This window comes from Monodelphis domestica, chromosome 2 (genome assembly GCF_027887165.1).
Source record: "Monodelphis domestica isolate mMonDom1 chromosome 2, mMonDom1.pri, whole genome shotgun sequence".
Taxonomy (NCBI): Eukaryota; Metazoa; Chordata; class Mammalia; order Didelphimorphia; family Didelphidae; genus Monodelphis; species Monodelphis domestica.
Genome location: NC_077228.1, coordinates 414,227,975 through 414,241,528, shown reverse-complemented (window position 1 = coordinate 414,241,528; position 13,554 = coordinate 414,227,975). Strand labels below are relative to the sequence as shown.

The following is a 13,554-nucleotide window of genomic DNA, read 5'->3' as shown; positions in this document are numbered from 1 at the left end:
TCTTTTCCCTGTGGTTATTTTTTCTTTAAGCTTCATACTTTGGAAATTGTTTCCTTTCCTTTTAAGGCAAATGTAAATCCTAATAGCTCATAATTACTGCATTTACCCTTGCTTATACTTTTTTATTCCCAATTTTATCATATCTTGGCTACAAACAGTTCTGCTGTAGCATGCATTGTATGTCCTCTCTACATCCAAGATCATGAAACTGGCTTCTGCCACTAAAAATGAGGGTCTGAAAGAACTAGAATTGGTCCCTAGTTTGTCTTGTTTAAAAGAAATATAGCCATAAGATAATAATATGTCCAGAGGAATATATCCCTATTTTTGGCCCCTTTATTTGACTCTTTCTTCAATTTCTGAAGTGTACAAGCTCTGCTTTACCCTCCCTTCCCCATCAATAGCATTCAGAAAAATAGTTTGCTGTTTTATCTTCTGGGTAGCAAAAAAATAGAACTATACTAATCCAAACCCACATCATTTGGTGAAAAATTACCATAAAAATAAAGGAGTGCCTTTTTCTCATAATGGGAGGGAAATTCAGGAATAGAGGTAGGGTCAACTGTCCTCAAGTCTGTGAAACATGTGAAATTCATCTCTAACTTTTCTATTCTCTTCTTATCATAACTTCTCTTTTAGTATACTACCATCTACTTAATTGCTTTCCAACTTTTCCTCTAGGCACTGTATTCTGACCAGGGTTGCTATTGTAACACCCTTGCCAAACTTTCCCTCATGAGGACAATTATAACCTCTCATTAAAATATATCTGCCCACTCTTTAAGGATCTCACTCTCTAATAGGCAATGACCAACTAATCTGACAAACGAATCTAGATGCAGATGAGTTCATCTGTTACTCTCAGATAAGCATTTGAGTTTTTTATCAGATCCTTTCTAGAGAAGACCTTAACCTACTATCCCAATTCTAATGTAGTGCATGTTGCCTTGACAAAAATTTCAGCCATTCCTCGCTTTAGCAAATAGTCATCAGAGAACCTCTGGGTTTTTCACTTCACATGTTTATAATATTTATTGAATAATAACAAAAAGGCATATGAAAATGCTTAAAAAAACATTCTTAGTAAGGAGGGAAAACTAACATGGGCAAAAAGCCAGGCCCTTAGTCTTTTCAGATTGCATGCAAAACAAGTCAGTATGATCCTATGGTGATGCTGTTGATATTGGTATTGTCATTGCTCTTGTTGGTTTTGGTTTTGGTTTTGGTTTCAGTTTTGGTTTCATTCACTGTATTTTATTAGTTCAGTAAGTAACAAATAATCTATTATGGAACTAATGCTTCAAGTCTTTCGAGGTTGGTTTAGGACCTGTCAGGGCTTGTGTTTTTTTCTTTGAGCACTCAGTGGTACCTTTAAACATTGATAAAACATCAGAATAGGATCCAATAAACAATGTAGAATTAAGTACTCTGGCAAATGGATGGAAGGAGTTTTGCCATACCATCTAGGTCCATGTTGGTAAACCTATGGCATGTGTGCAGGAGGGAGCTGCTCCCTTCCCCCCCTCCACCATGCCTAAGGACATTTTTCACATGACCCACCCCTCGGCCCAGTAGTCTAATGTGAGCACTTCCTCCCTCCCCTGTCTAGGGTAATGGGGAAGCTCACATGCCATGTGAGGGAGCAATTTGGGCACTCAGTCTATAAAAGGTTCACCATCACTCATCTAGGTAGTTACTCATAATACTCTTGATGCTAGATTCTAGCATCATAGATCAAGAACTGAGGCTTCAGAGGTCATATAGTACAAACCACTTTATTTTATAGATGTGGAGACTGAAGCTCAATGTCTGAGTTACTTAGTGACTTGCCTCTGAGGCCACATAAGAAGTAGATTACAAGTTGGGATTCCAATCCATAACCCTTGACTCCAAATCTAATGTCCTGCTTCTAATCCACACTATCTTCTCAATCAAAACTGAGTAGCCTGTGTATCCTATGTAGAAACATTAAGGTTGGGATAGATACAGACAGAATTTTGCTTTACATATATATATATGTATATATATATATATATATATATACATATAATATATATCTACAGTACAGAGTCTAGAAATAGAGGAATTCATCATTACTATCTTAGCAGGAATTCATTACTATCTTAGCACATAGTATTAAATCAACTAATACCATAGCCCATGGTTCAAATCTTTTTTTTTTTTTGGTCCTGTAGGGCAACCATGATGGAATGACCTTGTGTTCTAGTAATTACATTGTGTCCTTTCAGTGAAGGAGTGATGTCCAGGTGCCCTGGCTCATTTCTTCTTGGAATTAGATCTCAAAGGACTGAATGGCAAGGATCAGATTTCATGTACCAAGAGTAATGGATGAAAGTTGCAAAGAAGCAAATTTAAGGTTGCTACAAAGAAAAAAAAACCCTTTGTAATAATTATAAGTATCCAAAAGTAGAATAGACTGCCTTACTAAGTAGCATGATTTTCCTAGTTGGATGTCTTCAGGTACAAGCTGGATAGCCACTTATTGGATAAATTATAGAGGATATTCTTGTCTTGTATGAGTTGAATTAGATGTTCCTTTCTTCCAATGCTGAGATTCTATGAACAGCTGCTAGTAGGAGCAAGGATTGTCATGCCTGAGAATATTAAGCTTTATAGTGAGACTGTGACTGAAGACAAAGCATTATGGCAGCCAGAGGTCAGCAGACAGAAAATCTGATTCATCTCTCATAGAAGAGACATCTGTTCTATCTAGTTTCTCTCCTGGGGTAAGTAGGCTAAAGAGAGAGTTTGACAACGATAGTGGGGGAATGTATATCTAGCTAATTTTCTTCTTCTAGCAGATCAAGATTTAGCAATGCCTAGGATAATTAAAAGGTTTCTCATTTCTATTGTCCTTGGCTATTTATCCCTTTTGGTTTATACTGTAGGCACATAGGATTTGAAGCTCAGAATTTTATAGTTCTTTGTTGCCAAAAATATCTTTGTTCACATTTCCTTTAATAATCAAAAATCATCTCTAGATGTGGCATAGAAAAGAGAAGTGTAATATTAAAATAGCTTAGGTAAATGAAGACTATTTTACACCATCACTAAGAAAAAAATACTTCTTTTTAGTGCCTCCATACAGATGGTCTGACTGATGTACTTAATAAATCCATCTCCAGTTGCTGACAGATTTGAGCTTTTTGATTTTGAATCAAAACCTTAATTTCTCAAATGATGGAATAAGAAGTATTTTATATATCAAACTATGCATAGACTATATTATAAATCATGTAAACTGGCTTTTGAAGCAGCATTATACTTTCTTAATAAAAGTTCAAATTACTTTTTTTTCTCAAAGCATATCTAGAACGACCACTGATAATGTAATTCCATCTGTGAATCAAATTATCTAGTGTTATTAAAAAAAGATAAAACAAGAAAGAGGAAAGAAAGATTACCCATTTCTATTTAACATCTTTAAAACCATATTAAATTTCACTTCACCTTGGTTACTCCATCTAAAATTTTACCTCTTTAATATGTCTCTCTTCTAAATATTACATGATTAAGAGATTTTAAAAAATGAAATAATATTTTAATTTTCTTAATAGAAATTAGAAGAGACAGTGTGTTGTAGAGGATAAAAAGCTGACCTCAAGACCAGAAAGACCTAGATTCCAGTCCCACTTCTGACACTAGGGGACCTCATGATCCTGGACAAGTCATTTAACCTTTGGGTACTCTAGATCAATAGTGTCAAACTCAGAAACAAGGGCCACTAAAGAGTACGTAAAGATTTCTGTGGACTTCCTATTGTCTTAGAAAACCATATTGCCTCAATTTTATTGTATTTTTATTTACTTTGTTAAATATTTCCTAGTTAACATTTAAATCTGGTTTGGGCTTTACTCAGGAGTATTGTGAGCTACATGTTTGACAACCTTGCTCTAGATAAATCTAAGACTATGTTAGTTGAAGAGAATGTGTCCACTTGCATTGGTAGAGAAAGCTTTCTTCATCAATAAAATCACAGGTCCAATATCTCTATCCCTATTCCAAAATTAGAGCCATTTTTTTTGCCACTTCTGTACATTTCCCTAATTGTAGAGGCATCTCCAGATCAAAGTTCAAGAACATTTTGATTTACTTATGTTATAATTGGTATGAGAATTTTTCTGAACATCTATAAATATTTGCTTGCATATTTCCTGATAGTTAGATGAGTAAAACATAGTCATAATATAACAGAATAATTGAGGCACTATCATATCTCAAGTGTAGTTCTGGTTGCATCAATTTATAATTGATTTTACTACCATTTTGAAAAACCAAAGTTGAATTTGACTTTAAAATTATGGACTGAAACTATGCAGAATGTTTCTTATTTCTTCTTGTAATTAGTTGCTATCCTATTTCTAAATATCTTTAAAGGCAAATATCCTGTACAATTTATCATTGACAATTCAAAGATATTTAAAATAGTGGCAAAAAAAATATACCCAAATGTGAATTTTTGTGGAAATGGTACAATACTTTACTTATGTGACTGGAAGTTTTTACCTATGTAGTTTAAAAGTCCATAAAGTCACTCTCATCATTATTTTGCAGTCAAGTAGATGATCTCATTACTTTTCATTCCTTCTTTCCAGGAATGGGCACCATTTTTATCCTGTTTCAACATTAGTGATCACTTTGTAGGAAAGACAAATAATATGTTTTCTGGCCGTATCTCAGCTAACAGGACTTATGAAGGTGTTTCCCTCTGGAGAGAACCAAAGACAATCATTTTCCATATTATCATGGTAGGAGGAAAGGAGCTAAGCACATTAGGTTGGAACTGTGGGAGGCAGTTTTTTTTCCATATAACATCTAGCATACAGTTGATACAAACTTCCTATTAATATGTTAATAATAAGCTTTCCATAGCAAGGAAGATTTTTTGGATTTTGAACCCAAGATAGATGCACCTTGATTATAGTGCAATGGGGCAAAGCAGGGGTGACAAGAGAAGAGCACTTTGAGCTATTCCAAATCAGATTTGGAAAATGGATGAGTGATTGTTTAAATCATAGCCAGCATGTCATTTGAACTGGTCTCATACAAGAAAGCGATTACTGTTGGTAACTATTCTCTCAGATGTTTGCTCAGACAGTAATCCAGAATGGAAGGGGATATTTATTTCTTACTGTGGTGAGTTTTTTCCCTATTTATTTTCTCTTAGGGATTGCTCTACATTTTTAATTTCTTCATTGCACTTTGGCAAAGTTCCTGGCTCTGTGATTTTTTTAAAGCTGTTTATCTTTCCTGGGAAACTGGAATGCTTTATGTTTAGCTCTACATATACTTACTCCTTCTTCACATCCTTTATGCTTCCTTCCTTGTTTTTAGTTGTAGAATACATTTGTGTTCTATTTGATATATAGCTCCAAGAAATAATGACAGTTTGAAGAATTCTTCACTGGATCAGAACTTTGCTTGGCAAGATTTCATCTATTCCTATTCCTTCTGCCCCACCAGCAGTCGCTTCTTTCTGTCCATATCACAACAGATTGCTGTTGAAATTTTGAATGCCACTAACAGATGATTATGATTTAAGATAGAGAAGGAAATGTTTAAAACACAGATGGATCTGTAAATCACATTTCTCTTCCTCAGGGATGCCTTACATAAAATATTAGTAGTATTAACACTATTGATGCCAAAATGCTTCATAAATGGCTTCTAAATAATTGATTTTGGTTCAACCACTGACATGTAATCACTTCTGGGAATGAGGGTCACAGTCAGTAGATATCCTTTCTGTGTCCATGGAGAGAAAAGTAATTCTCTTTGTCCTGGTAGTCTAGAAACAGAGTAGGGTGTTTTTTTTTGTTTGTTTTGTTTTGTTTTGTTTTGTTTTGGTTTGAGGTTTTCTTTAAGCAATCTGTGAAATAGTTAAAGTTCTTCATAGAATTCAAGGGCTTTGGTTTCTGAGATCTGAACTTAGTACTCAGTCTATAAGAGAATGTGAAAATAGAGATACATAACCACATACTGAGCTTTTCCCCCCTCAGCAATCGCCAACGCCAACAGACACTTGAACTTGTTTAAATACCATTGGCAGTGGAGGGAAAAAAAATTAAGAAAGAGGTAGTTTTGTTAAATTGCCCAAGAATCAGGACAAACTGCTTTTTATTTTTATTTTTTATTTTTACAATATGTGTATGAGGAGAAAGGTGATAAATCCAATTGTCATTCTGTTTGCAGGTAATAACTATTTTTCTGCTTTATCTCCAGCTACTGGCACTAGCCAGAATGACTTCCGTGGTCACTCGATGTATGTCCCCGACCACTACTCCACACTAGGAAGGCTTGACAACTATCGACCCGCCGTTCAGCGTTCTGAAACCAGGGACTCTAGTTGTCAGACTGATGAAGTAAAAGTTGTGCCCCCTTCCATGAGAAGAATCAGGGCACAAAAGGGGCAAGGTATTGCTGCCCAGATGAGCCAGTTCTCCGTCTCATCAGGGAACATGTCAGTGATGAGCGATTCTGCAGGTGTTGTGTTTCCTCCACGCTTCCACAGTGATGTGGGTTTCCATAGCCTTCCTCGTCCTGGAACAAGGTTGTCCCTTCAACCTCTTGAGTCACCCCAGGCTGTTGAGAACCCTGCAGAGGACTTGGCTGGCATTCTCGCCTACCAGATGGGTAAGCTGCAAGTTGATGAAAACTTTGAGCATGCGAGATGTATCTCAACACCTGGGACATTATCGAGACCTAAATCAGAAGAGTTGAGACATTATGAAAGTGAAAAAACAAGCCCAGCCTGTATTGTTTCTCCTCATGCTGCCTACTCTACCAGCCTCATAGCAAATGCCACAATTTCTTCATCATCAGAGGTTATTGCTATACACACAGTCCAGAATACTGGACAGCTGGACAGCAGAATCACCAGCTCATCCCCTTATGCCAGGATGATGAAGTCCAGAGACAATCTTGCCACCAGCAGTGCCATAAAAGATGATCATCGGTCTTCCAGTGGTAACTGGAGCGAGAGTAGCTCGACACGACACTCACAGACCTCAGACACCATTACCAGCAATGTAGTCATGATGGCGTCCCTCTGTGACTCCGATGCCTCTCTGAACACTCCAGGAAACAAGGAGAATGGGTCCCGAAATGTAGCCTACAACAGCAGAAACAACCTGAATTTCCTAAGCCATTCCCAAGACAGTGATGGTAAGAGTGAGTCCAGTTACTCAGGTGACAGAGCACCTGGGGGCACAGAGCCCTGGGAATATAAAGCATCAGGCAGTGAGAGGGCATCCCCACACAAGTCACATTGTATTACTCCTGGCTACTCCACTCCTGCTAGTAACATGAGCAGCAGTAGTTTAGACCAAGCCTCAGTCAAAGAGGATGCAAATTCTCTCTACTCAGTAGACCATGATGGCTACTACACTTCCATGCACATGGACTCTGGAATCAAATCAAGAAATCGGTGCAATAGCAGTGATGGCTTTGGGAACCCCAGGCACAGTGTGATTAATGTTTTTGATGGTAAAGCCCAGAAAAATCAAGGTGACCAGTTGCAAAACTGTGATAAATCTCTGCCACGAAACATCTCCTTAAAGAAAGCGAAGAAACCTCCCCTTCCCCCTTTCAGAACAGATTCCCTTCGAAGGTCCCCCAAGAAAAAAACTCAACCCAATGGGCAGGTGCTAAATGAGACTCTGATTGCTACCCTCCAACATTCCCTACAACTGAATCTGCAGAGGAAAGATAGTAGTTCTCCTTCCCAGAGCCCCTGTAGCGATTACGAAGATCCATGGCTCCTCCGTTCCCGTAGCCAGAGCACAGTCAGCACGAGCAGCAGCATGGTGTCGGCCACAGCACCAAATGTGTATTCCCTTTGCGCGGTCACCCCATCTCAGAGCGACACAAGCAGCGTCAAATCAGAGTACGGAGATCCTTGGGGTTACTACATCGACTATACTGGCGTACAAGAAGATCAGGGGAAATCCAGTGGCACAGGTCCACCTAATGCTGTGACTCCATTGTGTGATCTTGCCACCAGCCATCTCCAGGATGGGTGCAGGGTGCCTGTCCCACAAGTGTCTAGTGGATTGGCCAAACCAAAGAACGCTTCCCCAGAGAAGTCTCACAGGGTCACTTCCCCATCTAGTGGCTATTCCAGCCAATCGAATACCCCCACAGCGCTTACTCCAGTGCCTGTGTTTTTAAAATCTATCTCACCAGGAAATGGGAAATCAAAGTTGAAGCCCAAAGTGCCTGAAAGAAAATCCTCCCTGATATCTTCAGTATCTATCTCTTCATCTTCAACTTCCCTTTCTTCCAATACTTCAACTGAAGGCAGTGTGAATATGAAGAAATTAGATTCAGCTGTAAGCACTCCTCCCATTCCTCCTCTTTCCCCAGCATCTGTACATCCTCTTAATCACTCCCCTCTCCCTCCTCCTCCTCCTTTAGCAGATGCCTTGGAACTGTCCACTGTACAGCATTCTCCCATTTTTCCTCCTCCACCACCAGAAGTCCTTGCTTCTTCTTTTCTTCCAACGGATACATGCTTTCCTCTTCCCCCAGCATCCTTCAGTATGCCCAATTCAACTGCTCCCTTGCCACCTCCTCCTTCATCTCTCTTTCCCTCTTCTGTGCCTCCACCTGCTCCACCTCTTGACCCTAAGTTGATGAAAGAAGCTTGGCCCTCTTTAAAAAAGTGTGGCCAACAGGATTCTTCTTGTGCTGTACTTAAACCGTCTCTCACCAAGGAAGAAACCACTAAACCACCAATGCCCCTAATAACCACTAAAGCATTACAGATGGTACGGTTGAGGCCTGTGAACAAGCCCTCAGAAACATCAGGAGCACAGCCAGGCAAACCAGCTTCTGAAACAGAATCTCAGGAAAATAATTCTGTGGTGCCACAGGATCCTTTAAAACCATCTTCTGCCTTGAAACACAGAGGGAGCATCAATGGACTAGACAGCAGCAAAGCCCAAAATGTCCCCGTTAAAAACACACCTCCAACTCCTGAGAAGGGCTCGTTTTGGGGTTGGCACAGCAGGACAGCTGAGCTTGCTGCTCTTCAAAGGCATGGGGATGCAGCTGATCCTGCACCATCCTCCGAAGCATCCTTTTCAGGAACAAATGCTGAGGAAGGAGGGCAGGTTTCTGGGCAGGACGAGGAATCTCCTTCTGGCCTCAGGACTGCATTGCTCCAGGAGCAGCCCAGCTCTCCAAAGAAGACACATGGCTCTTCTTCACCCAGCAGGAAACCACCTCCTATTTCAAAGAAACCCAAACTGTTCCTTGTCGTGCCACCTCCGCACATAGATTTCACAGCAGAGAAAACAACCAAAGTGAATGAAAGTGTCAGCAGCCCAGCCAGGGGAGAAGTGGTTGATGTGAATGGCAAAGAGGCTCAAGAGAGCTTTGCTGCAGGACCTGGTTCTGCCGAGACAGACTTTGGCAGCTTGGTACCAGGGGGTGGAGCTGTGGGATCCACCTTCCTTGCAGGAGTGGGAGCCGATGTCTATATGGTACAGCCTGATGTATCACCAGCTCAAGGAGCTCCCAAGCAGGAGGAGCCAACCACTTCAGATGAAGGCAGCAGGATAGAGAGCACTGAAGACAGTGGTGGTAACGTGGGCAGTCCCCCCTCTCGAGAGGATGGTAACAGTAAGTCTTGGTTTCTCTTCATCCTTCTCTTTGGTAATGCGCAGTTAAACTCAATCCAGCTTTGGGACTTTTAGACATAGGATTGAGGAGTGTGAGATTGAGATTAGATTGGAATATTCAATACAGTGTTGCCTAGAATTCCTAAAGTGCCTTGTAGAAGGTTTCTATATTTTTTAAAAATTAGATTAAAAATGACCTCAGCCAAAGCAATTACGAAGGAATAGGAGGCTATGTAAAGAATTTGTTGTGTTGGTAATCAAATGATAGATAGAGGAATTCTTTTTTTAATGGCTGTGAGACAGTAGAGTTTCATAGAGTTTTAGATTATTCCACAAAAAAAACATGGGAATGAAGGTCATGCCATCTCCCCAATTAGACCACCCCACCATTTTTCTTCTGTTCTTAGTGAAGCAGTGCCTGTACTCTTTGTGGCTTTTGCATTTTTGAGAGTAGCAAGGAAGACGATTATGATAGCTTGAAGACTGAAACTCAAAATCATTCCATTCCCATGTTAAATATTTGCAATCTTTCACCTCTGCAGTTGGGGTATTTGAGGCTGACATGGTATGTACCTCTCCTGGACCATGCAGTAGCCTTAAGGAAGATGGGGGTGATGAGGTGACAACTCCAAGTAGACCCAGAACTACAGAAGACCTTTTTGCAGCTATCCACAGGTACCTAAAAACTGTTTCCTTTAAAGTGCTTATGGAAACTCCCAATTTCCCTTTTCTAAATGTCCTAGCTTATTATTAGAAAAACTTAAAAATCCATCAATCGTGCTTAGATTGCTGACTGCTGTACCTCTCTCTTACCGGTAACAAAGATAGTAAAATTACATTTTATTTCTCATGATCCATCTTTGTCATTGAGAAACAAAGTTTGCTTTGGTGAGCTAGTTTATCTATGATTCTATGCTCTAAAAATTATATTGTGAGGTTCTCTCTTCAGTATATATTGTGTGATTCTTTGCCTGACTAACTTCACTGTTGATTTTGTCTGTGTCTCTATTTCCATTTCCCTCTTTCCTTTCAACTCCTTTATTCTCTGCTGATTTTATGATGCAGTTTGGGACAGAGATTCAACACATGCCTCCTGGCAAGCATGGCACACACTGGCAAGTAATACCAACTGTCAGTCATATGACAAAATATATGACAAGTGCTGGATTATAGATTCTCATAATCCAGTCAAGGATGAGATGTGGAATGAGTGTTTTGGTGCCTTATGGTTTGAGCAAACTTAATATTCTAGCATATTCTTTCTTTCCCATCCTTAGGTATTAAAGGTCTTTTTTTCTGGTCTTGTGCCACATAGGTTTTTCAGGTAACTTGCAGATATTAACAAAAGCAGACCTCTTTTTAAGCAGAAAGAAAGCAAGCAAAATTTGTTTAAAGTGTAGTTTGAAGTGTCCTGCTAGTGCCATCTACTGGACTCAAGAGGGTTTAAAAAATAATAAAGTATTTTTCAAAAGTGCTTCAATTTTGTCTGTATCTAGCACACACTTTTAATATTAGTTACTCTTGAATTTTTGCTCAGAATATAATTTTTCTTGCTTCCAAATAATTTTGTATAGTATTTAAACATTGCATGGATTAAATTAAAATGCTTTTAAGGCCCAGTATTCTATCACTATGCCATGAATTGTCTCTTGCTCCAAAGGTATTGCTCAACAAGGTTCTTTACATAATATAAATTCATCCCATTTGGGGAATATTAAAAAAATATTCTGTACATGTTAATGCTAATTAATAAAACTGTTTTTAGTAAGAGACTGTATATAACCCAAACCTAGACCTTCTCAATTGTAACATAATGCTTTTTGCCTTTCATTTCAGCCATTGGCACTAAATTCTAATAGGTACTAAAGATTTTCTCTTCAACATTTCATTCCTCTTTTCTTTAACTTGTTACTGAACCTCAATTCCAAGGAAACCAGAAAGAAATATGCCGACTCTAAAACCAAGGACACTATAATTAGTCCACAAACTTTTGAGGAACATTGGATTCAGAGTTGGCCTGTTAATTTGGATTGTTTTTCCTTCCAGTACAAATTACTTGAGCTCAATGGGGAAATCTGACCTTTAATGTCAGGCTAAAAATGGACCTTTTCCAACAAGTTGGCCAAAAGTCTCTGGCATGTTTTCCTGTTGCTAACCCCAGATCAAACTCCAACTCTACCACTTATAACCAATATGACCTCAAGCAAACCACTTCATAATGTGGGGCCTCGGTTTCTTCATCTCTGAAATGAGGAGGTTGGACTCGCTGACCTAAAAAGCTGATTCTCTTTTTAAATCTGTGATCCTATAATTTCTTTTCTTGGCCTTAAGTAAACCCCAAAATAGAATGTTTCTCTCTCTTCCTAATGATTCATTCACATGTGAAGATGTGAAAATAAGCTTTTGCATTTGATATCCTGTATAAATGTTGTCGAAGTATGTAAACAAAAAGCCAAATAGATCCTTAGTGCAATTTGTGATTAAAAATTCAAATATACTCATTGTCAATTTCACAAGTAACGGAGCCATGCTGTAATTTATCAGCAGGAACAATAAGAATTCATCTAAGGAAGAAAGATTAATTGATTCTCTGAATACAGAGACTTAAGATAGCAATTTTATAATGTTTATCAACCAAGAGTAGATTTAAAGCCAGATGGAAAATAGAGCACCCAAAGAGGTGTGAATTCTTAACACTTATTAAAGCAAATAATGTCTAAGCCAATATTAGCTATTCAAGAAAACTTTTTTTTTATTTTTATTTATTTATTTTTTTAAACCCTTACCTTCTGTCTTGGAGTCAATACTGTGTATTGGCTCCAAGGCAGAAGAGTGATAAGGGCCAGGCAATGAGGGTCAAGTGGCTTGCCCAGGGTCACACAGCTGGGAAGTGTCTGAGGCCAGTTTTGAACCTAGGACCTCCCATCTCTAGGCCTGACTCTCAATCCACTGAGCCACCCAGCTGCCCCCCCAAGAAAACTTTTAAAGACATTTTGTTAGAAAAAATACACTATTAATTTTTTTTTGCTGAGTTTGAATGGCTAGACACTGGCAATTCTATTACTGCATTAGCGTTTTAGCCTTTAAAAATTGGTGCATATCAGTGTCTAGGAAATTAGCCACTTCCGCTATTATAAGTATTAGGAAAAATATAGCTCCTTGTAGCTTATATTTATGTAATGCTTTCTTTATAACTATGTGAAGTAGATTGTGCATGCATTATATCCATTTTGTGGATGATGAAACTGAAGCTCAGAGTTGTGATCTTATGCCAAGGTCAAGCCTTAAACCTGAATCTTTGGATATCAATGCCAGTGAGTTTCCAACTATACCGTTACTCTAAATCAGTGATTAAAACGACAACAATAAAGGAAGTTTTGTGAAGCTGTGTTTTTCCTTATAGCATTATACAATTTGAGCAGAGAACTTTAATGACATTTGTCTAATACTGCTGATAATAAACTGGCTGAACAATTTTAAGAAAGAATTAGAGAATCAACTCCTGCCAACAGTGAAATGGTGTAATTAGAACGACTATATTGAAATAGTTTGTTTGCATTTTAAAAACTATTTGAATAAAGATAATTGAAGTATTTTTCTAAAGATATGGTTTTTATAATAAAATAGCAAATAATATTATTTGAAATAGAAAATATTCTACATGCATATAAATAACAACCAGTGGCATGGCTGAAGTAAGCATTTGTTTATTGACAGATGAGATTTTGCTGGATACTTATTTCATACAAGTTAGATACAGTGGACAGTACAGTCAAAGTTCTAGACAATGAGATCAGTGATTTTCAAATGAATTTAGTCCGCATAGTCACTTAACATTGTTTTATAGAAAATAACAAACTCACACTAGAAATAAAGCAAAGGAAAATGCTGCTTTGAGGGGACTGTAAAG

The 13,554-nt window shown here is 38.4% G+C and overlaps 1 protein-coding gene across 7 annotated transcripts in view; it reads left to right on the top strand.

Moving 5' to 3' along the window:
* Positions 1–13,554, top strand: part of NHSL1 (NHS like 1) — a 268,808-nt gene that overhangs the window by 249,294 nt on the left and 5,960 nt on the right. For all 7 annotated transcript variants that reach the window (XM_007484625.3, XM_007484624.3, XM_007484627.3 and 4 more), the window contains 2 exons: positions 6,244–9,645; positions 10,187–10,319. In XM_007484625.3, the coding sequence (XP_007484687.2) occupies positions 6,244–9,645; positions 10,187–10,319 (3,535 nt within the window). The remainder of the gene's footprint in view (positions 1–6,243; positions 9,646–10,186; positions 10,320–13,554) is intronic.